Below are 16,125 nucleotides of genomic sequence, written 5' to 3'. Positions count from 1 at the left end.
CATTTTCAATTTCATTGGAGCAAGCATGTGGCCAAAGTGGTTCACTTATCGTGGATTTGTATTTGGGTCCAAAATTCATATATTACGGTGTTTTTCTTGGACTGAACCTCACTATATTGTGGATTTTTCAGAGATTATTACCCGCCACCCCTCTGCCCACCCCTCCCGGATTTACTGTATTCTTTATTTATGCTGCTATTTTTCTTATTATATTTACAAAGTTAACAAGTACATCATTTTTTCCCCCCCAGAGGAGGACAATATTCCGAGAAAAAACTTGCAAAACTAAAACTCAGAAATTTACGAGAAATATACGTAGCATAGCTGTAGTCTAATGTAAGGATTCGTTGGTTAATGGAACACTGTTTATAAAATGAAAAGGCAGGATGGATTCATTCTTAATTTAAACTTTACTCGTCATACGCTGCAGCGAGAGCAACAACACTTCCTGATCCAATATCAGCTGACTAACATTAACCAATCAGATGCTAGCATACTTTAGGTAAATACAAGGGAATGACGGAATCATTTACTTACCAGCCGGCAGCCAGGCAGTGCAGGCACTCGTTGGTAATGCTAACAGCTAGCCGCTAGCCTCTTATGTCGGAGACTTGTGCCGTATCATACAATGACGGCGTCATTAATAAGCGGTTTCTTAGCGTTCTAAATTAGCGATTGAAAATGAGTTTGGGATAGCGTTGTGTTGATGTTGGTCGCAACTACAATGTCAATCAACTACTGTAAGGCAACGTCTAAAAGGGAAGTCAAGCTAGCCATCACATCTCAACATGGGTCAACTTCAAAATAAAAGTATTCTAAGCCAATTTGCTTTGCCGTCAATGTATGACTGTATATGGTCAACATTATTTTGAAGTTAGGCTTAGTACTTCACGTTGAGTATGTTTCAGCTTCCAAGACATGTCAGAATAGTATCAATTGTGAATGCGCACTTTGTTTTGTTTTTTTCCCACCAAACCAATCTGCGGACCGTGCGCGATCCGATCTGTGGGGCCTGGTTCGATCAATGATGATCCGTTGCACCACTAGTAAAAAGCATGTATAATAAATGAAAAATACAAAGATAAATGCTTTGAACCGGACCGCCGACAATAACAGATGTTGTCTTTTTCAGTTTTAATGCAGGTATAATCCCATCCTGGCCTTTCAAGTCAATTTAACTTCCTCCTTAAAAAAAACCTTCTTGTTTCTTTTCCTAAAGGGAAGCGTGAGCAAGCTCCCCCGCCCCTGTGGTCGACTTCCGCTCACTGAGCCTGTAAATTGACCACATTAAGAAAAGCGCGTATCTTACTGAGCAATTGAAAAATACACGGTGACAATTGAGGCTAAAAGGAGCCGGCGGGGGCGTCGCGCGGCAGAATTGCATGTTAGCTAATTGTTAATTGAGGCGGCTGCCAGAGGCTAATTGCGACGGCGAAGCCATTTGCATGATGGACCAGCCACCTGCCTGCAGCCTCTACCAGGGCAAACTATATAATTAGTCAACCTTTTCTTTTTTTTTGACTGTCGCCCCTTTTGTGTCACATGAATTCCTCCTAATGACATATTTCATTAAGAAAGAGGGAGGGGGAGGGGGGGTGCAAATATCACCACCACCACCACCCTCCCGCCTAATCCCCTTGCAGGCTGTAGAAGAAAATATGTTAAGTCTCAACAGGTCCTAATGTGCGGGACTCTATTTAACTCGAACCTTGGGGGGTGGTCCTGGCTGGGGGTTAAATGGACGTTTGTGCCTTTTCTCAGCTGGGATCATGACGGCGGCCAAGTCAGACCCGATTAAGCTGTCACATTTGGGGGGATCTTGATTGCGTATTGTGTCGCAACATTCAAGGCTTTTTTTTGTGCTGCAGCCTATCATTCACTTAGTGGTGGGCAACCTGCGGCCCATGTGCCACTTTCCGGCCCAGAAAGCACAACTGAGGATAATCATTTCATACTTTTCTGTGGAAACCAAACTATATGTTTTATTTTATTTTATACACTTTTTGTGTTTTACAAACATAATTAAAAAATCGAAAACTGCTCAACAAATAAATCAGAATCAAAATCATTTTTATTGGCCAAGTGTAGGAATTTGTCTTCGGTAGTATGAGCTACACTAATAAATATGAAATATGAAGTCAATATTAATAATATGGGAATATTGTTATAATATCAAGTCAGTGGATAATGTTAACTTAAGTCAGTGTTTCTCATTTTTTGGGGACAGTTTTTGTTTAAATTAATTGAGTTTCATATTTTTAGTAGCTGTTTCGGTTTCAGAAGACATTTCTTTTAAAATTCATGTTACAAATATTTTCAAATTATGATATAAAAATTAAAAATAGATTACCTAATAATATAATATGAAGTAGCACTTCTCACAATTTTTTTTGAGAAATGAAGGATTTAATTTATTGTAATATTTATGATTTCAAAATATAAAGTACATTTTTAAAATGTACAATGAAAAGTTTAAAATGCTAAAAAAGAAAAAAAGTCAGTATTAATATAGGCAAATATTAGCAAAGTAAATGCAGATTTTATTTAGTAGCTATTTCATAATAAAATACATTTGTCAAACTGGCAAAGTAACGAAAATAGCAAACTGAAAACTTTTATTGTCACTCAAGTTCAAATCTAGTGACTAATATGTGACAGCATCAGTCAAAAATGAGCATTGCACGTTTGGAAAAGGCAAACAATTCAATGGACATTTTGCATTTGGTCTCTCGGGATTGCGCAGGCGAACCTAATGCAAGGGGTACCTAATGATTTGGTCCCCCACCAGCAACTAAGAATTAGAATTAGAATTAGAATTAGAATTAGAATTAGAATCATCTTTATTGGCCAATTATGTAAAAACACAAGAAAGGAGCGATCGGGAAGAAGCTATCGGAATGTCTGCCGGTTTTAGTGTGCATGGTTCGATAGCGGCTTCCTGAGGGTAGGAGCTAGAAGAGGTGGTGACCAGGATGTGCAGGGTCCGAGATCTTTTGCCCTGCCGTTTTCTTGGTTCTTAAAACGTCAGATATTGTCACATTTTCCAAATCTTCCACGTTTTCTATCTTTTGTTTTCCAGTCATGGATAAATGAGGCCATTCGCTCTTGATTATCAGCGGCGAGTGTGCGGCTGATCACGAGGACGCCTTCACGGGCCGGGCCCGAACGGACGCCCCTGCGAGGCCTTTCACATGCTCATTCAAGCTCCAGTTATCTCCACGGGACGCTGACAGAGAAAGTGTGGCCTTAACCCGGTTAGTGATGGCTCGTTGGCCCCCAATGGACCCCCGGCGGCTACTGTACACAGAGCCGGAGGGTGGCGGGGTTGGGGGTGCGGGCACGTTCGCCGGCTCGCTCGATTCCTTGTTCACTGGCACGTCCTTCCTTCCTTCCTTCCTTCTAGCCATCTTTCTTTATTACCTTAATTACTTCTTTCCTTCTTTCCTTCTTTCCCTTCATCCTTCTTTATTTCCTTCCTTCCTTCATTCCTTCTAGCCATCCTTCTTTATTTCCTTCCTTCCTTCCTACTTTCCTTCCTTCTTTCATCTAGCATCCTTCTTTATTTCCTTCATTCCTTCCTTCCTTCTAGCCATCTTTCTTTATTTCCTTCATTCATTCCTTCCTTTCTTCCTTCTTTCCTTCCTTGCTGCCTTACTTCCTTCCTTTCTTCCTTCTTTCCTTCCTTGCTGCCTTACTTTCTTCCTTCCTATGTTCCTTTCTTCTAGCCATCCTTCTTTATTTACTTCAGTCCTTCCTTTCTTCCTTCCTTCCTTCCATTCTTCCTTCTTTTCTTCATTCCTTCTTTCCTTGCTTCTTTCTTTCCTTCAATTCATCCTAAATTCATTTTTTCCTACCTTCGTGCCTTCCTTCCTTCCCTCCCTCCCTTCCTTCCTTCTTTCACTCCTTCTTTCCTTCAATCCATTTTTAATAAATTGTTTCCTCCCCCCGTGCTCCTTTCATACATCCTTGGTCCTCCAGTTCCATTTTCTTCCTTCCTCCTCCCTCTTCCAACATTCTTTTCATATACATCCTTCATCCCATCCTTATTTCCTTTCTTCCGTCCTTTCATACCTTCCCCGCTTGCTTCCCCCCCTTCGTTGCATCTGTCCTCCCAGAAAATTGGTGTCCACCACCTTCTATTCGGCCCAGCCTGTGTTTCTCCAAATAAAAGCTCCGCGCGCTGGTTGAAGGTAATCCATGCAGATGAAAAGCAGGCGGCATTGAGCTGAATGAGGTTGTACGCTGATGGGATGCAAATGCGCGGCGAGCCCTCGTGGAATTTGGAGGGCGCACTTGTGCCTTTGGATGAGAGGGCGGCAATCTGTACGGCTCTGTTTGACAATGAAACCAATAATGGAACAGAATACAGTCAACACTCGCTATTGTTGTGTTTCGGGACCGAGCCCTGAAGCATTAGCTAGAAATAAACGCCCCCCCCCCCCCCACCTCATATGTCTACACTGTTAGTTTAAACCTCGATTTTACCCCAAAAGATGATTCCCAAATGTTCAACTATTTGGAGTTACGTAACATAAATAGCATGTCGCACATGACCGATTACGATTCCCCACTACGGAAAACAGCCCTTGTTCCAATACGAGCAATTCACCTAATTACATATCAATTATATGTACTCGATTTACTGAGCAGATGCTAACATTATGTAAATAGCAGCTAGCATATCCTGGGAGGCTAATACATTATTTCCAATGGGACGGCTTGTTAAATATTGAAATGAAAGAATGACTTATACTGTATAAGCGACTGTTTGTGAAACGTAAACACCCTTTAAGACGCGCCACAAACGGCGCTAAACTGAACGCAAGCTTTCAAGGACAGATGTGCAACAGGTGCAACACACACAATGGCGCGACAACAAAAATCATTTTTTTGTTCCCGCCTGTCAGTTTAAGCTAGCTTTAGCGCTCATACGTGCTGATCTGAAAGTGCGCCTTTCCCCCCCCAAAATTCGATTTTTTGTTTATAGTGATTTTGTCCGTTTTGGTTATCTAAAATAACTCTGGTCAAGAAAGATTCACTTTAACAACGTTAAAGACGCAAAAGCAAAACGTCCTTGGAGGTTGTTGCTTTTGCCAACCCGAGACTTTTCTGCAGCCGAACCTTGATCCTCCTTCAATTGGCAAATTTACATATTTGCCGGCGTTCAACAAAAGGTGGCCAGCGCCGAGTGGCGCCGCACATTTGAATGTTGACCCAAGGAGAAAGAAAAAACCTTGCGAATTGTCTCCCGCTTTCTCTGCTCTTCGAATTGCTGCAGACGTTTCATCTCCTTGGAATAATTAAATTCACCAACCTAACAATAACTGCAATTTTGCATTAAAATTGGTCGAAAAGCTGAAATATTTTGGAACAAATTATCAATGCTATGAATAAACAAAATGCAGCATTATTACCTCAAGATGTTTACTACCACTTTTTTTTTACGGACTGATAAGGGGATTCAGTCTTTGAGTACTTAACCGATACAGAGTACGGATATTTCTAGTACTTTTGCCATAGAATTTTTTTTAAATTTAGAATTTAACACAATGACAAAAACATTGTAAAGAAAGACACAAATGATGATTCGCAGATGTTTCAAACTGCTGCAGTATAGCGCCACCTACTACCGAGGAGGACTTACTCAATGCCAGCTATTTATGCCTTAAGTATCGGTGGTTAGTATTGACATCCTCAATACTTTGTATCAGTACTTGCCCATCCATCACAAAACGTTTATAGGTTTTTGTACAATTTTTGCCCCAAATGAGTATAAAATGTTATATTCTAGAAGTTGGTAATGCTCAAATCCAGCACCATCGATTTAAAGCAGCAGCTGTCAAAATAATTTAGATTTGCGCCAATTTGGTAAGGAAATTAGAAAAACAAAATTTTTTAAGGTTGCATAAAAACGTTGGTGTTTTAGGAGTCCCACACAAATTGTGTTTATAATGTTGTTTTGTTTCATTCTTTTTGCCGTTTTTGATTTGTTGTGTTTAGTTTTTTTGTTGTTTTATTTGTTTATTTTAGTTTTTGCTGTTTTGTTTAGATATGTGTGTGTGTTTTTTTTTTGGGGGGGGGGGTAAATATATAGACTACATATGTACATATATGTAGATGAAAAATACAATTGTAATGCCAAGTTTGTATTGTCCAGGGTAATGAATGTGGTGCATTACGTGATGAAAGGAAACAAATGAACCAAAATAAGGCAAGATTCCAAACATTGTGCTATTACCGTCAAAATGAGCCTGTAAATTCTGGTTTCGGTTAAAGGGCAGTAAAAGAGTCTCAGTGTCGACTGATGTATAAATGAGATCAGGCGTCCACGTTTGACATTGGCCGCCTGCTCCGCGGATCATTTTGGAACGATTGTATGTGTCAACACGGAATTGAAAAGCTATTTCCACCCTGAAATTAGACGACCTGCCGCGAGCCGCGAGCCGCGTTGCCTAGCAACCACATTGTTAGGTGGCGGGAGAATGACAGACTACCACACCCCCCCCCTCCCCCCTTCTGCCCACCCCACCCAATCACCTTCCCCTTAATGATTAGCACTGCTTTTGATACTTTACTTGAAATGAAGATTGCGAAAATAAAATAATAATAATAATAATAATAATAAAAAACATATGTTTAGTATAGGGACTGATTTGAAGTGTTAATCAGATCAAATCCAATATTTGCTATTGGCCCTTTTAATGATCTGTCCCTGCATTGATTGATTGCTGATAAGATGGAGTTTGGCCACGATAAGCTGCTGTTTGCTGTGTTCTGACTCACACAAGCAAAAAGTAACATTTAAAGACAAAGACAACAAAACAGTCGAGTTGACTGTGCAAACGGACCAGCCCCAACACAAAAGCCGAAGAATGGACTCGCTATTTGCTCTTTGCGTGATGAAGCGGTCCACGTCAGTTTGCCGTCAACACGTGGACAATGAAAGGACTTTCAAAAAAAAAAAAAGGCAACATTTTTCTTTCAAAGCACTTTGATTTTTGGTTTTAAACACAAATAATTAAAAACGGTATTATAGAGTAACGTGTTTTTTCGAGCTCAAGTTGTCACCATAACGTGTCAAATGGGGGGGGGGGGGGGGTATTGTAATTTAATATCAAATAATGGATATGAATAATTTGTACAAATTCTAAAAATATATATAATTTTTACTACTTATAAATCGAAGATACAGTTTTACTATATTATGAAACGTTTATTACACGTTTATTAACCATTAAAGAGTAGTAATAATCTAATTTTAATAATTAGTGTAAGACTTTTTCAAACCTAATCAAATTATCGACTCATCTTCTCATTCTAACTCTAATGAACATTGTATTTTTTAAGTTATCATTTCATTTATGATTTTCATGTCAGGACTATCGGTGTTTGTTTTATTTTTCTTTTCTTTTTTTAAATTGATTTCAAGGTCCACTTATTAGCGTATTCCACAAATAATGGGGAAGAAGGGCTGGGATGGGGTGGGGGGTTTCACCTTTCCATAATTTATTAATAGGACTGTTTTTGTAGTAAGTCAAATATCTATAATAAGTTACATATAAACGTACAAATACCAAACCAAACGACAGCAATAGTGTCCCAACAAAAAAGCAAAACAAAACTGTACAACGATAGAGCAGAAAGTTTTTACATGAGGAGGGGGAAAAAAAGACAGTTAATGTAAATAATCTATGTTACGGAAGCGTATTGCATTCAATTTGAGAGAAAAAAACTCCTCTATTTTTTGGGACAATTTTTCTGTTGGGGGGGGGGGGTTCTTTTTTTAAAAGTAATATTTTGTATTTATTTTCTGTTTTATGGACTATGTTTGCGTCATAAAAAAAATATTCCAAAAAAACAGAAACAAATTCAGAAAAACAAAATAAAGTCATAATACAGAAAAATAAATAAAACAGGGGGGACGTAGAAAATAAAAAGTATGTATATATCCTGAGTAACAGACAAAAAATCCGAAAAGAGAAAAAAAAATCCATAAATCGGGAAATAAAAGAAAGAAGAAGCAAACTCCCGCCCAAACATTTTCAGAAATGCTGGCGGGTTTTTTTGTCTAGTGAATGTAATACGCTTCAGTACTATGTCGAATGAAATATAATTTACATAAATAAATCCCACACGGTTGCGGTAGAAAAAATGGAGTGCGAAAAAATAAAATCCTTCGGGGAAAAAAAATAAGTTTTTGTTTTTGTTTTGTTGTGTTTGTCTCATCGGGCAGGCCTTTTTGGTCACCACGTCCTGCCGTACAAGAGCGCCGAGCACTGCAGCGCGCTTCCGTACTCGGCGGCGGGCGAGTTGAGGTGCGACAGGCCGCCCACTTGGCCGCCGTGAAGGGCGGGCGGGCTCGCCGACAGCGGCGCCCCGCCGGCGGCCACCAGCTCCGGAGAGTGTCCGGCGCTGCCCACCTGCTGCTGGCCGCTCATCAACATAAGGTTGGCGGCTTGCTGCTGGTGCGCGTGCGCGTGCGCGTGCACGTGGCTGTGCTGCTGCTGCTGCTGCTGCTGCTGCTGCTGCTGCTGCTGCTGCTGCGCCGTCGCCGGTCCGCTGCCTTGACACGGCTTGCCGTCCTTGACCAGAACCGGAACCGCCACCCTGCGGGGGGACTGCTGCTGCGATTGTTGCTGCTGGCAGGCCGAGGCCGACCCCGCGTCCTGCTGGTGCATCTGCTGCTGGGACACTTTGTCCTTGGCTTGCCTCTTCATCTTGTAGCGGTGGTTCTGGAACCAGATTTTGACCTGCGTGGGGGTGAGGTGGATCATGCTGGCCAGGTGCTCGCGCTCGGGGGCCGACAGGTACTTCTGCTGCTTGAAGCGGCGTTCCAGTTCGTACACTTGCGCCTGCGAGAAGAGCACGCGCCGCTTGCGCCGGGGCGCCGCCGCGCTCAGGGAGCCGTGCATGCCCTTGGCGTGGGCCTCCGCCAGGGAGCCCAAGCCGCCCATGGCGCCCATGTTCATGCCTGACGACGAGCCGTGCATGAAGCGGGAAACTGCAACGAAACCGCGCGTAAATAAGAGGCTTGAAACAATTCAACACCAAAAATCACCCGAAACACGAAAATTAAGTTCCACCGACATCAATTGGATTATGGACAATATTCTTTTCTATTTATTTTTTATTTTTTTGCCAGTTAAAATATATAAATAAATCAGTACGTTTAATTCCAAAAGTACATTTACGTGGCTGAAAGTAAAGAAACTTGTAAAAAAAAAAAAAAACACATACATAAACTTCAATTTTTAGTATCAACGTTTCTTTGGTCATAAATTGAAAACACGCGTTTGTAAAATTAAAATATACGAAGCACACTTATTACGTCACATAAATATATTTTGATCGTGCAACCAAATAATATTATTTTTTAGTACCAAAATTGCGTTTGTGCTCAGTTTAATATATTTCAGGAAAAACACACAGCAGTAAAAAAAAAATAATGATAATTTGGTCTTTAATTTTTCTTTTTGTTATTTTGTTACAATTTGTGTCATTCTTTGATGTCTTGAGCTGAACTTTTTATTATTTTTAGCTTGTTCTTCCCTTAAAGGGATCTGGAAGCAATATGATGCACGCTGTCATGTTGACAAACAAATGACATAAATATGTTTATGTATACTATATTTTTTTGTGTTCTTAAAATGATTTTTTATATACTTATGTTTTGCATTTTAGATAGTATTGTTTTCCATTTTTATCTAATAAAAATGTTCTTTTTTTTAAAATACAAGTTTCCAATACAACAGAAATATTTCATATATTATAATAATATAATGTATTTTCGATTTTTAAACAATTATAGTTTTTTTAATTTTCTATTTTCATGGAATAAATTATTTTCTATTTTTGTATAATAATGATTTTGAAATAACGAAAATGTATATATTTCCTATTATTTGTATATTTATATATTTCTACTGCATATTATAAGAAATGGATTATTCACTCTTCAAATAATAATAACGTACAGTACTCTTAAATGCATATCTTATTAAAAAATGTTATTTGCTAATTATAAATATATTTTATTAAAAGTAATTATTCTCCATTTCTAGTATGAGAATATTCTTATTAAAATAGTGGATGCCCTTTTATTATAAATGTAAGGATATGATTTAATAAGTATTTTATCCTCTGAATAAAAACAAACAAACCTGTGTTTAATTTGAAACGTGCCTATTTTATATTTTGACATGGTAAAAATGTAGATGTTTCTATATTTTGAATAGTACACGTAAAGTATATTCATCCATCCATTTTCTTCTACCGCTTATTCCTCACAAGGGTCGTTCTATTTCAAAATAACAAAAAAAATAATGTTACTTTTCTTGACGAGTTTCTATAGACTGTCAATATTCATAAAAGGATGGATATGATTCAAAAAGTAGTATCTCAACGAAAACATTTTTATAGTAACAAAAAAGGATGCAATTTTTTTGTCAAAGTTTGACAAAGCTTTTGGAATAAACAACGTTTGTTTGTTTTTAATAAAAATGAATGGCTGCTTTTTTTCTGTTGTTTTCTGCCAATATTTTTTTAGGCTTATTTTAACTTATTTGAAATATTGTAAAAATACAGAATTGTCTACTTTTAAATATTTTTACTTCACACTTAATAAAGGCTCGTAAATAAATATTTTTAAAAAATATTTTTTTTCTAGTATATTTAAACTGTTAATTATACAAATTAAGAATTTTCCATTTTTAAGACAAAAACAAATATAGTAAAAACTTAAAATAAAAATGTGTTATTTTTTAAGTTTCAATATTCAAATTATAGCATTTTCTATTTTTAAATAAAATATTCCCCTTTCCTTTCAATGTTCTTGCATTACATATACAGTCAATATTTGTAATTCAAATGTTTATAATAAAAAAACTGTTTTTTTACATTATAAAATTGTAGACGTGTCTGTTTTTAAATATTTTTTGTTGCTGTAAATAATAAAAAGGCATTCTTTTCTAGGCAATTTAATTTAAATAATAAAATAATCAATTGGAAAATCTGCAACATTTACTACTTTGACATTGTAAACATGTATGATTCTCTTTCAATTATCGTCTTAAATAAAAAAATGTTTTCTAGTTTTGAATAGGAACAAAATAGTGAACAAGATTCAAAATGTTCTCCAAATATTCAAATAAAAACAGCTAAAATGTCAATTAAAGTGTGCACTATTTTTGTTATTTTGAAAAATAAAAATGCGGTATTTTTTTTTCTAATTTTGATCAAGAAAATATATACGGTACGTGTATCATATTTTTAATGAAGAAAAGTGCATTATTTTTGTCTTTCTGTTTATTTACTGTAAATGTTGAAATAAAAACCGTTTTAAAAAATGACAAAAAGTGCGTGCGTGTGTGTGTGTGTGCGCGCGCGTGCGTGCATGCGTGTGCGCACACGCGCCCGTATGCCTGCGTGGAACTCACTAGTGGAAAAGCGTGGGTCAGCGGCTGGGTTGGCCGGGTACCATCCGGTGGCTGCGGCCGCCCTGACGCCGTCCTGGTAGGGCGCCAGGTCACCGGGCACGTTTCCGTTGCAGTAGCCGCCCACCGCGCTGACGGCGTGGGACAGCTGCGGCACCACCCCGGCGGTGCTCATGTGGTACGACACCCCTCCGGCGGCGCCGCCTCCAACGCCGCCGCCGACGCCGACGCCGACGCCGACCGCGCCCCCACCACCGGCGTTGGGCCCCATGTGGTGGTGGTGGTGATGGTGGTGATGGTGAGGGTGCTGCTGTTGTTGCTGCTGCTGCTGCATGGCCACCTGGGACCCTTGCAGCTGCCGGTAGCCCCCCAAGTTGTTGGCCACCGCCGCTCCTCCGCCGCCGGCTTCCATGGCCGCGGCGGCCGCCTTCTTGTAGCTCTCCTCCAGCGGACTCAGGATGTCGGACACGGAAAAGGGGGTCGTGTGCTTGGGGCTCATCGACATTATTTGTCCTGGGGGGTCTCCTCGTCCTCTTCTTCTTCTTCTTCTTTTAATACCCCTCTGCTTGTTGTTGCTCTTGTTGCAAGTCCTTCTAGTTGTTGTTAATTGGATGGAGTGGGAGCGCGCCGTGGCTGGTTCGGGGAGTCCACGCAGCACACGTTTAAGGCGGAGGGGGGGATGGAGGGGGTGGTTGTGGGCTCCTGTGACGTCAGCGCGCACTTGATTAACTGCACTGACTGCTGAGGGCCTTTTGATGAACATCACCAGAGAGAGAGAGAGAGAAAGAGAGAGGGAGAGAGAGAGAGAGAAAGAGAGAGAGAGAGAGAGAGAGAGAGAGAGAGAGAGAGAGAGAGAGAGAGAGAGAGAGAGAGAGAGAGAGAGAGAGAGAGAGAGAGAGAGAGAGAGGGCTCTCCGTTTGCATGCGTGACAATACTTCTTATTCTTCCGCAAGACTTGAGAGAGAAGAGAAGCCACTCTCACTCACTCCTCTCATATACGCGTTATTATTATTTTTTAAATAGATTGTTAGTGCACTTGCAAGCCGGTGTTTGTTTGGCACTTGGTTCCAAGCAGTCAAGGTGCATGCCAGAAGCCAAGACATTGGGAAATATTGTTTTCCCCTATTTCAATATATAGTTATTGACGATTTTTGACTAGCTGTTATTTTCAGACTTTAAATACCTTGATATTTCAGAAATGTTGTTTTAAATCATTTAAAAACATTTATGTATTTATTTATTATTTCTATTAATTTCATATTTTATTTGAAACAATTTTGAATAATAAAAAGGTACGCATTCTTATTTATTAATGAGTTAAAAATAATACGCTTTATTTTCAAATTTTGAATAATACTGTATATATTTTCTATTTTAGTATGATAAAATGCACTCAAATATTTTATATCATTCAATTTGAATCACAAAAAAAGTCATTTGCATTTTTTATCTGCAAAATTGTTGTATAATCTGTTTTTAAAAACAAATATGTATGTTCTATATTTCTATTTTATCAAAATGTATTAATTCACTAGTTTTAGATGGTTCAATATATTTTTTAAAAAGTGTATTTTTCCTTTTTATTTTTGAATAACAAATGTGTTTAATATTTTCAATTTCGACAATACAAAAATGTATTTTGTCTTTTCAAGCAGCAATTATATTTTTTTGTGGTATATTTGAAAAAAAAATATTAAATGTGTTTTTTTGTATTTGTTCATCTAAAAATGCATTTTGCATTTTTAACATATTTAAATGTATTATTTTTCAGTTTGAAATAAAAGCTTGAAAGAAAATATTAGCGAAAGTGTTTATTTATTTATTTTATTTTGTATGAACTATAATTTAACATGCATAATTTTTTTATTTCATATTATTAAAATATATTAGTATTTGCCACTTTTTTTAAAATAGTGTTTTGTTGTCTATTTTTACATGATGTATTTCCTGTTTTTTTTTTACTTTTTTTTTTTCATTTTTTTTTTTCATTTTTTTTTTTTCAAGCTTTTGCATGCAAGCACTTTTTCGTGGGTGCCTGTTGACTCTTGATGAACATCACAAGAGGCGAGCGAGAACGCGCGTGGGCTGCCTGCCTGCCTGAGCGTGCGCGTGCACGACATCTTGGAAACTTGAGAGGAGGAGAGGAGAACCCACTCGTGCACTCTCACATCTCACGTCTACTTTACAGACCCGCCACGTATGATTGCAGGACTTGTTGACGCGCTTGCAATTTAGATTTGAAAACAGATAACAATACACTCTTTGGACATGAAATGGAATATACAGAAGATAAATTGTATTTTTATTATGCAATAGAAGACGTAACAATATTTTTAATGTCAAATGTTTGTGTTTCTTTACTTTAAATGGAATATGATTTTTTTTTGATTTAATACAAAATCTATTTTTATTTCGAAATATTTATATCATCCAAAATACATTTAATGATTTTTACATTTTTATCTTTTAAAATTAGAACATACATGTTTTACTCATTTTATAGTATGCACATGTATTTGAAAATAAAATATATATTTTGAATGGTAAAAGTGTTGCCTATTTTATATTGCAGGATATATCGCTTTCTGTTTTTAAATATGAAAAAGGTTCAAATTAAAATTTGAAAAGGTAAAGAACCAAAAATTACAGTCATAATTACCTGTAACAATACTTACAATAAATCAAATATGCAATAATATTAATATTAATAATAATGTGTATGTAATAGTGTTATTATCTCAACTAAAAGGGCTAAAAAATAAATAAATAAAGCAGGTCAATCATACCCGTGACGTCACATCGAACAGGCCTACGTCACACCAGGGTTAGGATGCAAAAAGTGAGCAAAAAAACAACTTGTGGTAAGCTTGCGCCCTCTAGTGGAGCAAGACGCCCCTGCAGGCATTTGACGGTTTGCGCTGCTGAAAGGAGGTGTTAGAGCGCTACCTGGCGGACAAACTGCCACATGCGCCCACCTGGGACTAAACGTTCCACTTCACTGGGAAAATTGGATCCGTCCATCCAATATCTGAAGCGCTTATGTGATGAATAATTCTTAAGATGTCCCGAAGGAGCAAAGTTGAAATGTTTTTTAAGTGATGGACAAATGTGGAAGGAGGAGATTGTGTTTGGTTCTCAATTGACATTTTTGAGTCACAGCTCAATGGAAGCCAGCCTCTATAAAATGAATCCATCATGTATCTCTATCCCTGGTTCTCTTCGGCTCTTGAGTAGTATTTTTGAGTGACAGCTTGAAGGAAGCCCAGCCTCTACATAACAAATCAATATGTAAAAAAAAAAAAAAAAACTATACATGCAGTTTTAACTGTTATGGTATTGTTTCTCTATCCTTGTTTCTCCTCGACTCTCGAGTAATGTTTTCATCATGTATAACAGATAAAGTCTTTCACACAAAAAATAAAAAATTCTCTCAAGTACTCTAAGTGGAATGGTATCACTAGCCCTGGTTCTCTTCGGCTCTCTAGTCACATTTTAGTGACATGGATTGAAGGAAGCAAGTCTCTACATACAGTAACATGAACTTTTGACTTTTTTTTTTTTAAATTCTCCACCAACAGTTTTAATTGTGATGATATCTCATTTTTCCGAGTTCTCTTCGACTCTCGAGTAACATTTTCATGACACGTCATAAAAGCAAGCCGACCCTCCACATGACAAAACATCCCTTTTGACATCTTTCCCGTGACTGTAACTGTATCTCATTATCTCTGGTTCTCTTTGGCTCTCAAAATTGTGAGCACTTTCAGCTTGTTTATGTACAATGCGGCTCCCCTCGATATGGGGACGTATGCAAACTCCTCCTGTGGCCTTGCGGCCTGGCCAGTTAACTAGTTTCAAACGAGCACCCCCCCCCCCCCCCCACCCTCCTCTCCGGGCCTGGAGCGAGTCAAAAGCAGGATGGGATGATCCAGCCGATATGAGCCCCCCGCAGACAATTCCTGGGGGCAACTTGAAGACACCAATGGCAACCCCTCAAAGCTTGTCTTTGTCCGCCCCCGAAGGCCCCATCGCGCTCCTCAACGCCATTGTGACCTCGACGCTCATAAATTTGTCGCAGGGACTGATTAAACATCACGAGAATTGAAACACTAAACATTTTGTCTCGCTCCCTTGCGGACCCCCACCCCGGGAAGAAGGGGGGGGGGGACAATGGTCCATTTAGGGGTGGGGTGGACAAAAACAGCCCCCACCCCCTCCATATGTGATGCAAGGTGGCCCCAGCGAGGACCACAAAGGACCAGGTGACAGGGACGACGGGCTGCGGGGTCACAGGACGAGCAAACAACATTATTGGGGGGCGGGAAAACACGAGACCACCCGTTGCTCCCCCCGCCACCATCGTCACACCGCCACCCAGCATTAACACCCACATGGTCTTAAACACTCATTACATGGGTTACAAAGGGGCTCGCAGGCTCCTGGTGATGTAAAATACTTAATCTACTTATCCGTGCTTCTCTTCGGCTCTCGGGTAGTGTTTTGTGTCACGGATTAAAAGGTCGGTATCACTAAAACGGTTTACAAAGTTTCTAGTCTCCTGAAGTTAAAAAAAGACATTTTTCTTTAATTATAATAATGCACTCTACTTACCCCTGGTTCTCTTCGGCGCTCGGGTAACATTTAAGCATCACAGCTAAAAAGGGTAGAGTCATGAAAACAGGTTGTAAATGAC

The 16,125-nt window shown here is 38.9% G+C and overlaps 1 protein-coding gene across 1 annotated transcript; it reads right to left on the bottom strand.

The window, feature by feature from the left end:
• Window positions 1–7,309: 7,309 nt before the first annotated feature.
• nkx2-1 (NK2 homeobox 1) lies at window positions 7,310–12,210 on the bottom strand. Its single transcript, XM_086094727.1, has 2 exons — window positions 11,436–12,210; window positions 7,310–9,001 (listed from the first exon to the last, which is right to left on the bottom strand). The coding sequence occupies exons 1-2, from the start codon at window positions 12,193–12,195 to the stop codon at window positions 8,244–8,246; spliced, it is 1,518 nt and encodes a 505-aa protein (XP_085950853.1). The 5' UTR covers window positions 12,196–12,210; the 3' UTR covers window positions 7,310–8,243.
• Between the last annotated feature and the right edge of the window lie 3,915 nt (window positions 12,211–16,125).

This window comes from Leptonotus elevatus, chromosome 14 (assembly GCF_054856555.1).
Source record: "Leptonotus elevatus isolate MCC_2025b chromosome 14, RoL_Lele_1.0, whole genome shotgun sequence".
In the NCBI taxonomy this organism is placed as follows: Eukaryota; Metazoa; Chordata; class Actinopteri; order Syngnathiformes; family Syngnathidae; genus Leptonotus; species Leptonotus elevatus.
This window is presented reverse-complemented; position numbering and strand designations above follow the sequence as displayed.

Excerpts from the sequence above, each read along its gene's own strand:
- nkx2-1 (XM_086094727.1), bottom strand. The coding sequence starts at position 12,195 with ATGTTCATCAAAAGGCCCTCAGCAGTCAGTGCAGTTAATCAAGTGCGC. Across the intron at positions 9,002-11,435 it reads TGACCCACGCTTTTCCACTA|TTTCCCGCTTCATGCACGGC; the intron begins GTGAGTTCCACG and ends GTTTCGTTGCAG.